At 36.4% G+C, this 15,264-nt stretch overlaps 1 protein-coding gene across 8 annotated transcripts in view; it reads right to left on the bottom strand.

Annotated features, from left to right (window-relative positions):
* The window catches only part of MTBP (MDM2 binding protein), an 88,809-nt gene that overhangs the window by 24,504 nt on the left and 49,041 nt on the right, over positions 1-15,264 (bottom strand). For 4 of the 8 annotated variants that reach the window (XR_016235919.1, XM_051844784.3, XM_089335640.1 and 1 more), the window contains 3 exons: positions 14,119-14,226; positions 6,536-6,697; positions 1,146-1,290 (listed from right to left, as the gene is read on the bottom strand). Coding sequence is in view for 6 of the 8 variants with exons in the window: in XM_051844784.3 (XP_051700744.2) it covers positions 1,146-1,290; positions 6,536-6,697; positions 14,119-14,226 (415 nt within the window). In the remaining 2 variants the exon portion in view is untranslated. The remainder of the gene's footprint in view (positions 1-1,145; positions 1,291-6,535; positions 6,698-14,118; positions 14,227-15,264) is intronic. The other 4 variants (XR_016235920.1, XM_002710755.6, XM_089335642.1 and 1 more) reach the window with 1 other exon arrangement.

Genomic DNA, 15,264 nt, shown 5'->3' with positions numbered 1-15,264 from the left:
TTGTTACAGTTAGAAATCTAAGTTACCTTCAATGTCTCCCTTTCCCTATCCTCCATATCCAATCTCTCACAGGAAATTTTTCCCTAATTACTACCAAAATACCTTCCAAATTTTTCCCTACCACTACTCTAGTTTGGAACACAACTGTCTCCCTCTCAGGTAGCCTACAGAAAATAGATCTCTCTACTCCTAACCTCTCCCTCCTGCAATCTACTTGCCACAAAAGAGCAAAATTTTTTGCAAAACCAAGATCCCATCAGTTTTGGTGTAAAAAACCCTTCAAAAGTTTACCAATGTCCTTTGAATAAAACTCAATGTCTGTATGATGACCTAGTCAGTCCCGTATGACTAAATGGGCTTTACCAATTCATTCATTAGGTTTTAGCTCAAATATAGGAGCTCACCCTGACCATTGACCTCATCTTGGTTACCACTTCCATTCTTTTAATTATCTCTCTTGTTACAAGATAAGATCTAAGAGAAAAGGGGCAATATATAGCTTGTTCTTCCTCATATGCCCAGTGCCTGAAACAGTTGGTGCTCAATAAATATCTGTTGGTATGCATATGTGAAAAAAGTCATAGCAAGTCCTAAAATGATACCAACAGAAGAGCTAAAAATAGAAATGTGACTTATAATATTTGGAAGGAAGTCAATATAAGAGGGCTACATTTCTATTTTAAGTAATCATTCAATAATTATGTACTGAGTTCCTATTATGTACTAAATCAAAACCAAAAATAAATCCTGCCCCCTAGAATTAGTTAATAGGAAATATATGAACATATGTAAATATAAAATAGGAACAGTTCAAAGTAGCTCAATATTGGGGAGTTCTTCTATTTCATTTCACATGCTCCTGTATTAAGTTTGGCTTATACATTTATATATTTGTGTGTGTTGATGGAAGCTACATGCAGAATTATTTACTGTGATTATGTTCATATGGAAAGTACAACAGGAAGCAGAGGAGGGCAAATAGTTCCCTTTCAATTGATATACTATTCTACTAACTGCTTACAGAGAGCATGTATTTCTTTTCAATAAAACAATAGACTACTTGTATCTCATAAAAATAGGATTGAAAAAGAGTTCATTTAAAAATACTAAGCAATAGCATCCTTGACTACAGACTCAAATATTACCTCATTTTTTGTTTAGCTTTTTCTAAAGTTTCCAAATTTTGAAGAACATGTCTCTCTGGCCATTCCAGAGGATTGGTTTCAATAAGACTTGAAGAATCAGGTTCTACTGGACTGGCATCTAAAAAGAAAGAATCACACATAAGAACTAAAAAAATTCAGCATACAGAGCTTGCTACATGAAAAAAAAAAATACATAATAGACACATATGTGTATAAGCACTAGTTGTTTTACACTTACCACAGCATTTATTAAAGACCTCTCTGATGGCCTGATTTCTGTCAAATGGAAATGAAAATAAAATATTTCCTCATAGTAAATGCTATGAGCTAGAATTCAGAGAACTGAATGGGCACTATGAGGACTCACATGGAATAAAAGCGTAAGTTTATTAGTGTGATTAGTTCAAAATGAAAAAGAGGCAATTCTGGAGAATATATTAGATATACTGTGTGATTTTCATACTAAAAACAGGAATGAGCAAAAGTAGATTGAAAAATTGCATATCTTTAGAAAAGATATTGCTTCATTCTCAAAAGTACAATATTAAAATAATAAATAACCTAATATGATATTATCAGGTAAAGGTTACTTTAGAAATAATTCTCACTTATCTATTAATAAAACATGCCTTAGCATATATATCTTTAAATTATTAACATTGAGTATTATTTTGATGACAGTAAAACATTATCTGTCAGGTGTACAGACTTTCCAGTTAATATACTACAGTGAAAATCAAGATTGTTCATTACACTGGATTCTCAACAAAAAAAACCTAAAGGATAGCTGCTATTCTAATTAGAAATTACTAGCATATCCGGCCGGCGCTGCGGCTCACTAGGCTAATCCTCCGCCTAGCGGCGCCGGCACACCGGGTTCTAGTCCCAGTCGGGGCGCCAGATTCTGTCCCGGTTGCCCCTCTTCCAGGCCAGCCCTCTGCTGTGGCCAGGGAATGCAGTGGAGGATGGTCCAGGTGCTTGGGCCCTGCACCCCATGGGAGACCAGGAAAAGCACCTGGCTCCTGGCTCCTGCCATGGGATCAGCGCGGTGCGCCGGCCGCAGCGCGCCAGCCACGGCGGCCACTGGAGGGTGAACCAACGGCAAAGGAAGACCTTTCTCTTTGTCTCTCTCTCTCACTGTCCACTCTGCCTGTCAAAAATAAAAATAAAAATAAAAATTAAAAAAAAAAGAAATTACTAGCATATCCAAGCTGTTTTAAGCTAGCAAAACTATTAACAGTACTAATCATATTCCAAACTATCTGGCTTTTAAAAATGCTTTGAACTATTCCTCAGACATTGTTCTAATAAACTGAAAATCACTGGACTAGCTATTTGACTATCAATGCTGAAAAATATACTCAATTTTATATTCGAGTGGGAGGAATCTTACAAAATAATGATTTGCTAATGTTTGTGCTTTTTGTTTTTTCCTTGAGCAATGGAGAGAAAGAGCAGAGAGGTCCATCTGCTGATTTGCTCTGGAAAAGCTCTCAATAGCTAGCGCTAAGCCAGGCCATAGTCAAGAGCCAGGAACGCAATCCAGAACTCTCACAAGAGTTTAAGGAATTCCACATGCAAGGCAGAGACTCACCCATTTGAGCTATCACTTGCTGTCTCCCAGTTTCTGCATTAGCAGGAAGTTAGAACAGCCATCCTAACTAGTATCTTAACCATTAGTTTAATGCCCACCTCAGTTGTAGAATTTTAAAACAAAATATAAAATACAAAGGAAAGTTGAAGCCAACTGCAGGTTCTTTTCCCTTTACTTACTAAACTATGTAACCATGAATATTTTAAAAATATTTCATGCTTGTATTGGATTCACCTCACCAAATATAACACTTCCTTATAATTGGTATATGCGGTTCTTCAAAAAGTTCATGGAAGGGGTTCGTGTTTGGTCTAGTGGTTAAACTGCTGTTGAAGATTCCCACATCCCACATCAGAGCACCTGGGTTTGATTCCCAGCTCTAGTTTTTCACCAGTGCAGACCCTGGGAAGCAGCAGCTGATGGCTCAAGTAGCTGAGTCTCTGCCTTTTATGTGGAAGACAGCTTCAGCCTGGGCCAGTCCTGGCCACTGCAAGCATTTGGTGAGTGACCCAGTGAATAACAGCTCTGACTGTGTGTCTCTCTACTTCTCTAATAAAAAAACAATTAAAATGTTCATGGAAAAAATGGAATTAAAAGATAAACTTATTTTGGTGCAAAAAATTTTGAAACCTATGAATTGTTTTCTCATAAAATCAATTTCCATAAGTATTGTCTATGAACTTTTTCTGACCCCTCATATTTAATAAAGAATTATTAGTGCATATTAGAAGACTATTCCTAAATGTGTTAAGTAATTATATCATTATCATATAAATTATTCAGAAAAATCATTTATGCAGTGTGCTTACTCAACTGTCCCAAATAAAGGAGATCTAGTTATTGTATTGAGTTTATATATCACATTGGACATTGTGAATTCTTTAGCAACTTTGTGCCAAGTACATAAAACAGTTAAGTTAAGGCATTTTCTATACACTTGTCAATTGTGACACATGCTAGAGTTTTTTACAAAAAATGAGTATATCAAATAATCTCACCAATTTCTAATAACTCATAATGTGCATGGTTGCAAATAATGGGTCAGCATGAGAAACCTGACTGATACAACTGTTTCTTTGGTTATATAATTTACACATAGATGTATTATTTAAATTGATGTCACAAAAGACATTACAAATTACAAGTTCATTCTCACTAATAATGTTTAAAGATATATCCTGTCAAATTTCAGTTCAAGGTCTAAAAACCTTCAAGCTTTCATTTGCTCAATAATTACTTTAGGGATAGCCTATTCCTGTGTGCTAGGCACTATGTGAGGCTCTATGGACACTGGAGAAAGCCAATAGGCACGCTTTTATTGTTGTTGTTCAGAAGACACACCATTTAGAGAGAAGACAATATTTAATAAATAATTGCATCAATAGTATGGAATTTTAAAAGTGGTAACTAACTTGAAGAAAAACTACAGTAACTAAATACAATAGGAAGCAATTTAATTTTAGTAATGTCTGAGAAAGCCTCCTTGAGAAAGTGAAATTAAATTAGGATCTAAAAAAAAAAAAAAGCTGGGGAATGTGAAAGTGCACATATAAAATTCCTGAGATGGGAAGGAAACTCATGTCCAAGGAATGGAAACTTTAGTTGTAAGGAAACAGAAATGTGACAATGGGAGGACTAGAAAGAGCACAAGGCCAGGAATCATTAAAGTTCTTACAAGCCATACTGAGAATGATTTGTTCTATGTGCAAGTGGGAATGATGAAAAAGAGCAAATAAGTGATATAATCTGACTAGCATCTTAAGATAAGCATTCTGCAGCTCAGTGTGAGAATAGCATCCAAGAATGTGACTTTGTACAGGTAACTCTCTAAGACACATTTCCTTATAAATATTATAGCAAGTATTTGAACCCTTCCTACCTTATCTCATATACAAATCCTCTGTTAAGGTTCTCTCTCTCCTTCTGTATGATTTATTTATTTACTTGTGGGAGTGACAGAGAATCAGAATCACTTTCCAAGTGGCCAAACTGACCAGGGCTGAGCCAGACCAAAGCCCAGAGCCTGAGATGCCATTTGGGTCTACTTTGTGGGTGGCAGCTGCCCAAACACGTGGGCTATCTACTGCTGCTTTCCCAGGAGCATTAGCAGGGACTTGAACTAGTGTTCTGACTAGGGTTCTGGCATCACAAGCAGCAGCTCAGACTGCTGTACCACAATGCTGGCCCAAAGCAGCTTCTTTCTTGATCTGAATTTGCCTCTTCTTACTTCCATGACTGGGTATGTCAATTCTTCTCCTTAAGAGTCCTACCTTCTAGCCATCTATATCTTTTGCATCACTCAAAACTGACATCAAGTCCCTCAGCTCCTAAAAAGCCTTCTGTAACTACTCTATCTTAATAATAATAGTCTCATATGCCTTCCCTTTAAATTCAATTTTATTTGTTTAATGTAGCAAATGTATAGCACTCACCTCACACCATGCACCTACCTAAGCAAATGACAGATAACTAATCTAATCTTTACAACAATCTATGCTATTCCTAATCTAAAGATAAAGAAACTAAGGCTCAAAGAGGCCACAAAATGTTCCCAAATTCACACAGCAAATACACTGTAGCACTGGTACTCAACCTTGCTAGTCTTGCTCCTGGGCCCAGGGCCAGAACCATGAAGCCATATTTTCTCATTTATTAAACACACCCTCGACTTCAAGTAACCTAAAAAAGTCTCCAGCATCCTCCAGATCCTCTGCACTACAATTTAACTTTAGGATGGACCATATGCTAATGACAGTGGCAATTCAGTTGACACCTAACACTAATTTGGCACAACTTTTGTTGTGTTTTACATGTATCAACCCAGTCTTCAAGTAACCCCAGTAAGTGGGCCGTATTATTAATCCCATGTTAAACAAAAGGAAACAGAGGCATACAGAGGTTAAATAAATTGAGCAAAGACATTCAGCCAAGAAGTAACAAAGCTCAGACTTGAACCTCCAGCTCCAAACTCTCTGCACTTAACACAGCACCAAATACTATTTTTATATCAAGCTTTCCAAATAGATCTCAAGCCTGATAAATACCCAGGACCAAGATTTTTACTTCTTTGTGCACCTTCATGACGTCAAACACAAACAAGGCAGTGAATAATGTTATTGTTAAGTTGAATCTGTGATCATTTTCTCATTAACCTATGCAATACAAATGATCCTCATGTAATAAAAACAAACATCTTGTCTTGAACATTTCAAATTCTGTCAGGCAGTTGTGAAACACTTTGTTACATCTTGGAAAGCTTCTCTCTGTTCAAATTCATCACAATAGAATCCAAGAAAACATAAAATCAATTAAATATAGGAATGACTTCTTGCTCCCTAAGTGAAGTGTGAGAACTGCTTCTGTCTTAATGACTGCCAAAGGTGAAGCATCGTGTGTCCTAGGTCGTTTGACCTCCACTAAACCTGCTGTGTGGATTTTAGTTTTCTTCACTATATGAAAACATAGTTTAATAGAAATCACCAATTCTAACAGCTTAGTAAGACTAATAGGAGGGATTACCTTTAAATGCCTCTTCCTGCACTTAAAAACTAATATACTAAACAGGCTTAACGAAAGATGCTTCAGAAAGCCTGTCCTGTTTAAATGAGAAGCACAGCTCATGTATACATGCAAAGTTACACATATCTCTGTGTGTGTGTGTGTGTGTGTGTGTATCAGCCTTTAATTTCATAAAATGTACTTTGGCTGGACTAAATCTTGCAAGTTTTAATAATAATAACCATTGCAGATGACCACCCCAAAGGTCCCTAAAATTAAAAATAATAAAAAAACTTACCATTTAACATACTGGAGGTTTTAATTTTGCCTGTCTGTCCTAAAACTGCTTTAGGAATAACAGCATCAAAATGATCTAAAAAGCGTTCCCTTGTGAGCATTAACAGACTTTTGAGTTCATCAACAGAAACTGCTTCGGGCTGCTTTGCCAACTTTCTTCTTTCTGAGAGACAATACAATACAATTAACCAGATGACTATGTTTTTAAAGCATTTCTACAGTTTATCTATTTCTGTTTCAAGAAAAACAGTTCCCAAAGCTAAACAAGTAAATTTCTCCAGGACATCAACATTCCTATGTACTCTTGTTTCTGTTTTAATACCATATGTAGATAACAGCAGAATTTCCAGTTATACCAGATAATCACAAAAAGAATAATTTATTAATACCTAAAGTTCATAAACGGCAAAGGCAAGTTTACAAAATTTTTCAGAAATACATTTGGAATATTAAAAAGATTTCATATTGGCACTTGTGTGGAAATAAAATGTGTTAGACTTTCAGTTAAAAATGGTAATTTGGTCACTTCTATTTCTTCTCTGTTCCTGAACCTGAAACCACAGCAAAAGAATAAAATGGAAGGATAAATAAAGACTTTTCCACAAATTTTGGCAGGCAGAAATGATACTGGAGTGGCAGCTGACTGAGAGCAGAAGGAGGATTTCCTTGGGTGCCTGCGAAAGGCAGTACTGAGGAGTCTGACAGGGTGCTGAGGTTCTGGACTTAATGAGAACTGGATGTATAGGAAGCAGTTAGAACTCAAGGTCCTCTTTGTCCCTCCATCCTCTAGTTCTCAGAGCTCAGCAACTCTGGTTTCCTTTTTTTTTTTTTCCTTTGTTGCCCATGAATATGAAACTTAAGATACACGGAATAGTAGTGTTGAGACTGGGGTTAAAACTAAAGGATTAAATAAAAGTCTATGCACTAAAAGGTCAGATTCCAAGCACTGCCACTGAAGAGCTAGCAGGTATAAAGGCCCCTCTGGCAAGATCACAGGAGTCTCTTTGTGAAAAAACTAAATGCCCTCAGAGAAAAGAACTCTGGATACTGATACTGGGGAGGAAGCGGGAGAGGAACTGACAACCGAAATGTTAAATTGTCACACTACCACTCTCCAGTGAAGCTTGCCAGATATATCAGAGGTGGGCAGATAAAACTTACACTTTAAAACAGGATGGACAGAGATGAAACGTCAGACATTTAAGGGAAGGTGTTCAGGAAAGGGGGCTCTCTCAGACTTTATTAAACAGGTAAGGACTTTGATCTAGTAACACTTCCAGCTCCCCTCACCCTTCACAGAGCAGTCATACACTACATATACTCTGTTAACCCTTCTCTTTCATCAGAGCCAGCCAGTTTTCAGGAAGCATATTCTCCATAGAGAGGGAAGGGGCCTTCCCCCACAGCACTCGTCTTCAGTTGCCTAGCTCTGACAGCCACTTGGGCTAAGTTCAATTCTGCCTATTGACAGATGAAAAAGCCATCATGGCCACAGACCTAAACAGCCATATCCACTTCACCCATAACTTGTTTCCATCAGTAAGTTTCTCAGTATGTTTTCTTAATTGGTTCCAACTCTGGCAAAGAGAGAGGGCATTATTGGACTCCCCCAAACTAAAAGAAGTCCAATATGAAAAAAAATGTTATAATTAATATTCTCATAGAAACAAGAAAAGATATTAGAACAAGTTCAGGATGTTTTGATAAGGAAACAACTAACAAACAAGCAGTTAATTAACTGGCATAGCAGTTAATTTGCCACTGGGACACCTGCATCCCATTCTAGAATTCCTGGTCCAGTCTCCAATACAGTTTCCTGATAATGCACTTTATGGGAAGGAGAAGGTGGTGGCTCAAGTACTGGGGACCCTGCCATCCATGTGAGAGACCTGGACTGAGTTGCGGGTTCCTGACTTCAACCAGGCCAAGCCCTGGTTGTTACAAACATCTGAGGAATGAACCAGCAGATGAAAGATATTTCTTGTTCTTGCTCTCTCTCAAAATGAAAATAAATCATTTTTTTTAAAAAAGGAAAAGCAGATGAGAGCTCAGATTTTTTTAAATTTCATAAAAGGGCTGTAAAATAAAATGGAAAATGTCCTCATAAACTAGAACAAAAAGATAAGAAAATTAGACATTTTGTCTACGAATGTCAATATGTAACAAAAGAACTATAGAAAAAAAAAGAGGAAGAAGGAAGTTAGGAAAGCAAAAAGTAAAGAAAAATGTTCAGGCTTAAAGATGTGATTCTTTCATTGTAATGGCTTATCAGGTACACAGCTCAATAAATCAGGTAGGGCAATGGTAGGAGGTACACATTCTATGATTCACAGTAAAGCTTCCAGAGAGAAAGGAAAAACAAACCAAACCAAGATCTCTGCAAAGGATAAGAACAGCATGAGATTTATCAATAGGAACACAGCAAAGATGCTCACAAAGGAACAAAGTCTTCAAAATTCTGAGGGTAAACAATTTTCAACCTCAAATTCTATATAAATTGCCAATCAAGTTATTTTCAGACACACAAGAATTCAAACAAACAAACCCTTACTTTCTGAACTTCTACTCAAGAAGCTACTAGAAGATATGCTTCAACAAAACAAGAAGTAATCTAGGAAAAAAGAACAAAAGGTCTAAGATAAAGGAGATATAAAAGGTAAAGAAGAAAAAAACAGAAAATTTGAGGATTTAGGCAGTCTAAGAAGCAGTCAGTTCCCAGTTGAGCAAAATACAAAACACTCCCCCAAAAAACTAATAAGAGTGTCAATTGTTAAATCAACAACAGGAGTCACTGTGCACTTACTCCCCATGTAGGATCTCTGTCCTTAATGTGTTGTACTATGTGAATTAACGGTATAACTAGTACTCAAACAGTACTTTATACTTTGTGTTTCTGTGTGGGTACAAACTGTTGAAGTCTTCACTTAGTATATACTAAATAGATCTTCTGTATATAAAGATAATTGAAAATGAATTTTAATGAAGAATGGGGATGGGAGAGGAAGTGGGAGATGGGATGGTTGCGGGTGGGAGGGAGGTTATGGGGAGAAAAGGCCGCTATAATCCAAAAGTTGTACTTTGGAAATTTATAATTATTAAATAAAAATTAAAAAAATACTCAAACCAGAAACTAAAAAAAAAAAGAAATTAAAAGGCACTGATATGTTTGTACATGCAATGAATGCTAACATTATGGGTGTAGCAGAAACGTTGGAGTCTATGGAAAAATGTATTTTGTCTGTATGGAAGAGTAGGCTAATTAAAAATAAGGTGATTTGATCATCATCATCTATCATATGCCTTATTTTATAGTTATAATAATAATGTTAACAATTTCACTGATTTAACCAGAACTCAAGACTTAAGGGGGGTTGGGGAAGAAAAGTGAACATGATGTAGAAACATTAAGTTTTTATAAGCCACAGTTAGATGTTAAGATAATGCCTGAGAACACTAAATTAAGAAATAGGAGCATGCATACATTATTTAGAAATTAAAGGAAATACCAGAAGAGCCAGCTGGAACAGATAAGGATTGCTGCCTATGGATACAGAGGCTGAAAGATGAGGCATTGGGAGGGTAACCTTTTCCATCTGAACTCTGCCAGCATCATATGGCTTTCAAACTACATCAGTATATTGCTTTGATAAAAATATTTCATTTTAAAATACTTCAACTAATAACAATTGCTCCCAAAAGAAAAGCTTCTTATAAATTCATAGAAAGTTCAATTGAACATTTATTGAGAACTTACTGCCTGCCACGCACTGTGGTGTGCCCCGCAACACAGAAGATTAAAGCATATAACATTACACTATGTGAGGTCAGTACATAAATAATGCAGGAACAGGCTGAGAAGGAAGCATCTAGCTTCTAGGTTCTACTTTGGAATGCCAGCTTTGTGATACATGACTCTGTAAAATCCTACCTTACCAGTATAGATATTGGTAGGATCTCCAGATTTGACCTAAGGTAAGTCATACAGGTTTCTGCAGTCAAAATGTTCAGTGATGAATAAATGGTAAATGCAGCTTTGCTATTGGTAAAATCAGAGTTGTGATATTTTCTGCTTCTATTTCAACTCCTCAGAAAATAAAAAGCTCCACTGTTTTTATTTTCTGCACAATCTGGCATTCATTTTAAAAGGTATCACTTTTTGCTTTCATCTCAAAGATGCATTAATGAGAAATGAGCTTCAGAAACTACAAGCCTCCACATTTTTATTAATGCTAAAAATATACTCAAATCATGAACTTGACTTCTATTTATTAAAACTGTCAATTACATTACAATTTAGAGAAAGGGTAAGAATTCATATTGACCTTGAAGACAGAAAAATAGGAAAAACAGATGAGATTTAACAGAGTTAGGAACAGGGCAATTTATATAGTCAAAGAATAACCTTCAGACAAATAAATTTGATTACAAGTGAAAAATAAATATTTGGGAGAAAAATATGAAAGTAGAAAAAGAATGTTACATTCCTGAAAAAGCTACCAATAACTACAGATTCTTTAAAGAGAAAAGTAAAAATATCTATCAGCAAACTGAGCATCAGCCAAGTTTGCACTGGGTTCTATAATTATTTAAAAGGGCATCTGGAGGGGCCGGTGCTGTGGCGTAGTGGGTGAAGCCATCCAAAATGGGCGCTGGCTCCATTTCCGATTCAGCTCTCTGCTATGGCCTGGGAAAGCAGAAGATGGCCGAAGTCCTTGGGCCCTCTGCACCTGTGTGGGAGACCTGGAAGAAGTTCCTGGCTCCTGCCTTTGGATCAGCACAGCTCTGGCCATCGCGGCTGACTGGGAGGTGAACCAGCAGATAGAAGACCTCTATCTCTCTCTCTGCCTCTCCTTCTCTCTCTGTGTAGATATGACTTTCAGGTAAAATAAATTAATCTTTTTTTTTTTTTTTTTTTTTAAAAAAAAGGGGGTATCTGGAGCCCAGAGTTGTGATTGCAACACTGGAGAAAAATGACAAGACTGCTCTTCTGATATTTATGTTGCATCGCACTGAACAGTCTTTTCTTTAATAAAAATGGTTTGGCATTAAGATTTTTCTTGGAAAACCAGTGAAACAAGATATTTATCATTCCAAATATAAAAAGTAACAAAAAGCATATAAGTATAAATTACATAATTATAAATATAATCCTTCTAATAAAATGGTACTAGGTATAATTTGTAAAATAAATTACAATTAATGATAATGTTAACTTCTAACAGATTTTATTTATTTTCTTGTTATTTCAAAGTACCTCAATAGTGTCATAAATAAGTACATTTCTGTGCAAACTTTTCAACAGTTTTTTTTAATTCAGTACTAGTGAGGGAAAAAGAAGACAGTAATGTTTACTTCGTGGGTTGTTACTAATTTTAAACAAGTCTTTTTGAACAAGTTTTATTTTTCTGCAAGGAGTGCAATCTTTCTATCAAGGTTGAATCATTGATTTTTTTTTTAACAAAGAAAGCTGTCTCATTATATTTTTATTTTTTGTCATTTATAAATGAACTAACTATATTTAAATACTTTTAAAGACTTTTGTGACATTTCACTTATTTGAATATCAGTGAAGTAGACACTGAATATGCTTACAAAAGTAACTTTTACTGTCATCTTAAGCTGCCTTTTTGAGATAAAAGAATTCAAAACAGATGATTCTTTGTTCTCAAATTTTCAATCTACTTTTCACTCTCTGGGTAGAGAAGTATTTTCATTACAAAAAGATTAACTAGATCATTAATCTGAATCAAGATTCGATGTTTAAAATTGCCAATTAGTCATTTCATGGATACTCCCAGAACTGGTGTTTCTAGCGGCTATGACCTAAGGCTTTTTTCAGTTTCAGGATCCATTCCTGTCCTGTGCCTAGTGCTGTGGCAACAACTGCATATGTCCTTATGTCCTTATAACTGCATACTTTCTTATCAGCCTTGTGCCTCCCTCATGTCCTCCTGATGCTATAGAACTTTCATCTACACCTCTAGGCAGCAACCTAATTGTAGCTGTCAGTATTTCCCTTCCCACCCAACCAGGAGGGCTGGCCCTACTGCAGTTATCTCCTCTTCCCCAAGGAGAGATGCATCAGCTTTGGAGAGCTCCCTGCTCTTCCACTCTGACAGTTTTTCTGGCTAGAAGGGTGAAGAGGAGAGGTGAAGAGGAACAAGCAGAGATGTTGAAAGAACTGAGTTATGAAAAGCTGCAGGAGGCTTATGGCAAATTGGGACTCAAGAGATATTTGGCAAAGACAGAACAAGAAGTGAATAATACTGATTTGAAATAAACATTTTACATCCATAAAAATACTGGTATTTTCGTATATTTTCTCTTGATTTCAGCATGTACTACCTTTTATTGAAACAGATTTGCCTTTGTAATTATACTTTCCTTGAAAGAACACCATTTTCTCAATTGGAAAAAAAAAGCAACACTGGAGGAGTTCAAGAACACACAATATAGGGCTGGCATTGTGTAACAGATTAAGCCGCTACCTGCTAGGCCAGCATCCCATAATGGGTGCCAGTTCCAAGTCCTGGCTGCTCCACTTCAATCCAGCTCTCTGCTAATGTGCCAGGGAAGCAGCCAAAGATGGCCCAGTTGCTTGGTCCCTTGGCACCCACGTGGGAGACCCAGGTGAAGCTCCTGGCTCCTGAAGACTCCTGGAGACCTGATGAAGCTCCAGCTCCAGCCATTACGGCCATCAGGGGAGTGAACCAGTGGATGAAAGATCTCTCTATCTCTTCCTCTCTCTCTGTAACTTTGGCTTTCAAATAAATAAAATACAAATACTACATGGCTTAACACAAGTGAAAAAAGTTTGAGATCCTAACATGAATAATTGAGATGAAGTATTCTAAAATTATCTTCTATTGAATAAAACAGGTTACTGAATTTAAGATATTTTAAATGTTTTTAAACAAAAGAATGATAGCTTTTATATAATTCTAATATTTTTCTTCTGTATGCAACTAACCAATCTGTTGGCAATTACATATCAATGACTTATAATCAGTTCATATTAGGCAATAATAAATGCATAGTATTTAAAAACTTAGGAATAAGCAAGTTAATAGTAATAAAAGCACTCTTAAATTATGACTTTTAATAGAACGTTAATGTCCTAAATAAAAGTCCATAAAGTCAGCTGCCTTCGGTATATGAAATGTGACTATTGCTGATGATCATGATTAAAATCTAAGAATCAATGCTCAGGTTAACATATTAATTTCTCTGAACTTTCATCTTCTTCTATTTGCAGTCTATCTTCCTGCTACCAAAAATATAAAGAGAAATTTTATAAGACCGATATTAATCAAAATAATAAAATATATATTTTCCTAACACATAGTTTATAATAAATGTTGAAACACAAAATTTGCCTGGCAAAATATTTTTACAAATGTTAACAGTGATGTACAAATAAATAGGAATCTTCTGAATCCAGTAAAAATAAAATTGCATACCTCTCCTACTCTATATCACCTCTATCAAGAACACTTCTATATATAGTGTCATACCTAAAAGCATATAAGACAAAGTCAAGTCAACATTCTTACACTACGATTAAATGTACAAATTGCTACTTACTCAGGCATTCTTTCAAAGCCAAAACTTGAACATTAGCTAACTGCTTCTCTCTCAGTACAATCTGCTCCCCAGAAAAATGTGGAAGTGGTAATAAATCAAAAGGAAAGTCTGAGAAATAGAAAAAAAAATAACATTAAAGATGTCCTATACCAAAATTCACTATTCAGTACCTACGAAATGTGCTATGACATGATTTCAAAAAGTCAATTACTCACCAATCTTGACCTTGTGGATTTCAAAGTAACAATTAAGCAGAAGAAAATAAGCATACTAAATTACTTTGCATTTTAAACTTTGACTTGATTCTTAAATTGTAGGAATTTAAGTATCAAAATGCAGATGGATATGGCAGCTAGTCTCTACAGATAGCACCTCTACCCACAGTGATTCATCTGCCCTATTATCCCTCCTTGTGCAGTCCTTTCCACAATGAATCCAGGCTAGACATGTGTGCTAGATGGTCTTAGGATGGCTCTGGATGACCTACTCGCTTCTCCTTTTAAGGCTCACAATAATTGCAGAATGTGCTGGAAATTTACCATTTTGAGATAGGGAGGAACTGCCCAGAATAGTTAGGGCTTTGTTCCTGACCCTCCTAGCGGATGTAACATCTGAGATAGGGAACTGCTTGGGACAGCCTGGAATTTGCTCATCTCTCCCCCAAAAGCAGATGTCCTTCAAAAGCTTTGCCCAGTGAATCACAGGGTTCCTGAAGGGCACATGCAGTCAAAACCTCATCTGCCCTGGGAAGCCTTCTTGAGCCTTGAGTATCCACCTCAATACGGATCCTACCCTTCTTCTGTCCTTTGCTTCCTTTCGGTAAGTCATAAATCCATTCTGTGTAACTTGTGGATGAATATGTTCTGATTCAGCCAAACTGGTAACCCCAGGGCATGGGAGACCTAAAGAGCAGCTCAAGTGCAGCGGGCAGAAGTATTTGGATTTCTCTTCTCAGTGGCTGGCCTAGTGATCTTTACTATTCTCCATGTTGTAGCCATGGCCATTCGTGAGACTGCTTCACACTAAGTGGCCAATAATGTATGTAAAAGTGACACAGGATGATTCTAGGCTAGACTCTTGTGGCTTCTTAAAACAACTGCTTTAAGAGAAATATGAAACATGTAAGAAATCAGAATATCCTGAGAC

The sequence above is a fragment of the Oryctolagus cuniculus genome, chromosome 6 (assembly GCF_051225735.1).
Source record: "Oryctolagus cuniculus isolate XC-2025 breed Fujian yellow rabbit chromosome 6, ASM5122573v1, whole genome shotgun sequence".
NCBI classification, from domain to species: domain Eukaryota; kingdom Metazoa; phylum Chordata; class Mammalia; order Lagomorpha; family Leporidae; genus Oryctolagus; species Oryctolagus cuniculus.
The sequence above is the reverse complement of the archived record's forward strand: the minus strand, read 5'-3'. Positions and strand labels throughout refer to the sequence as shown.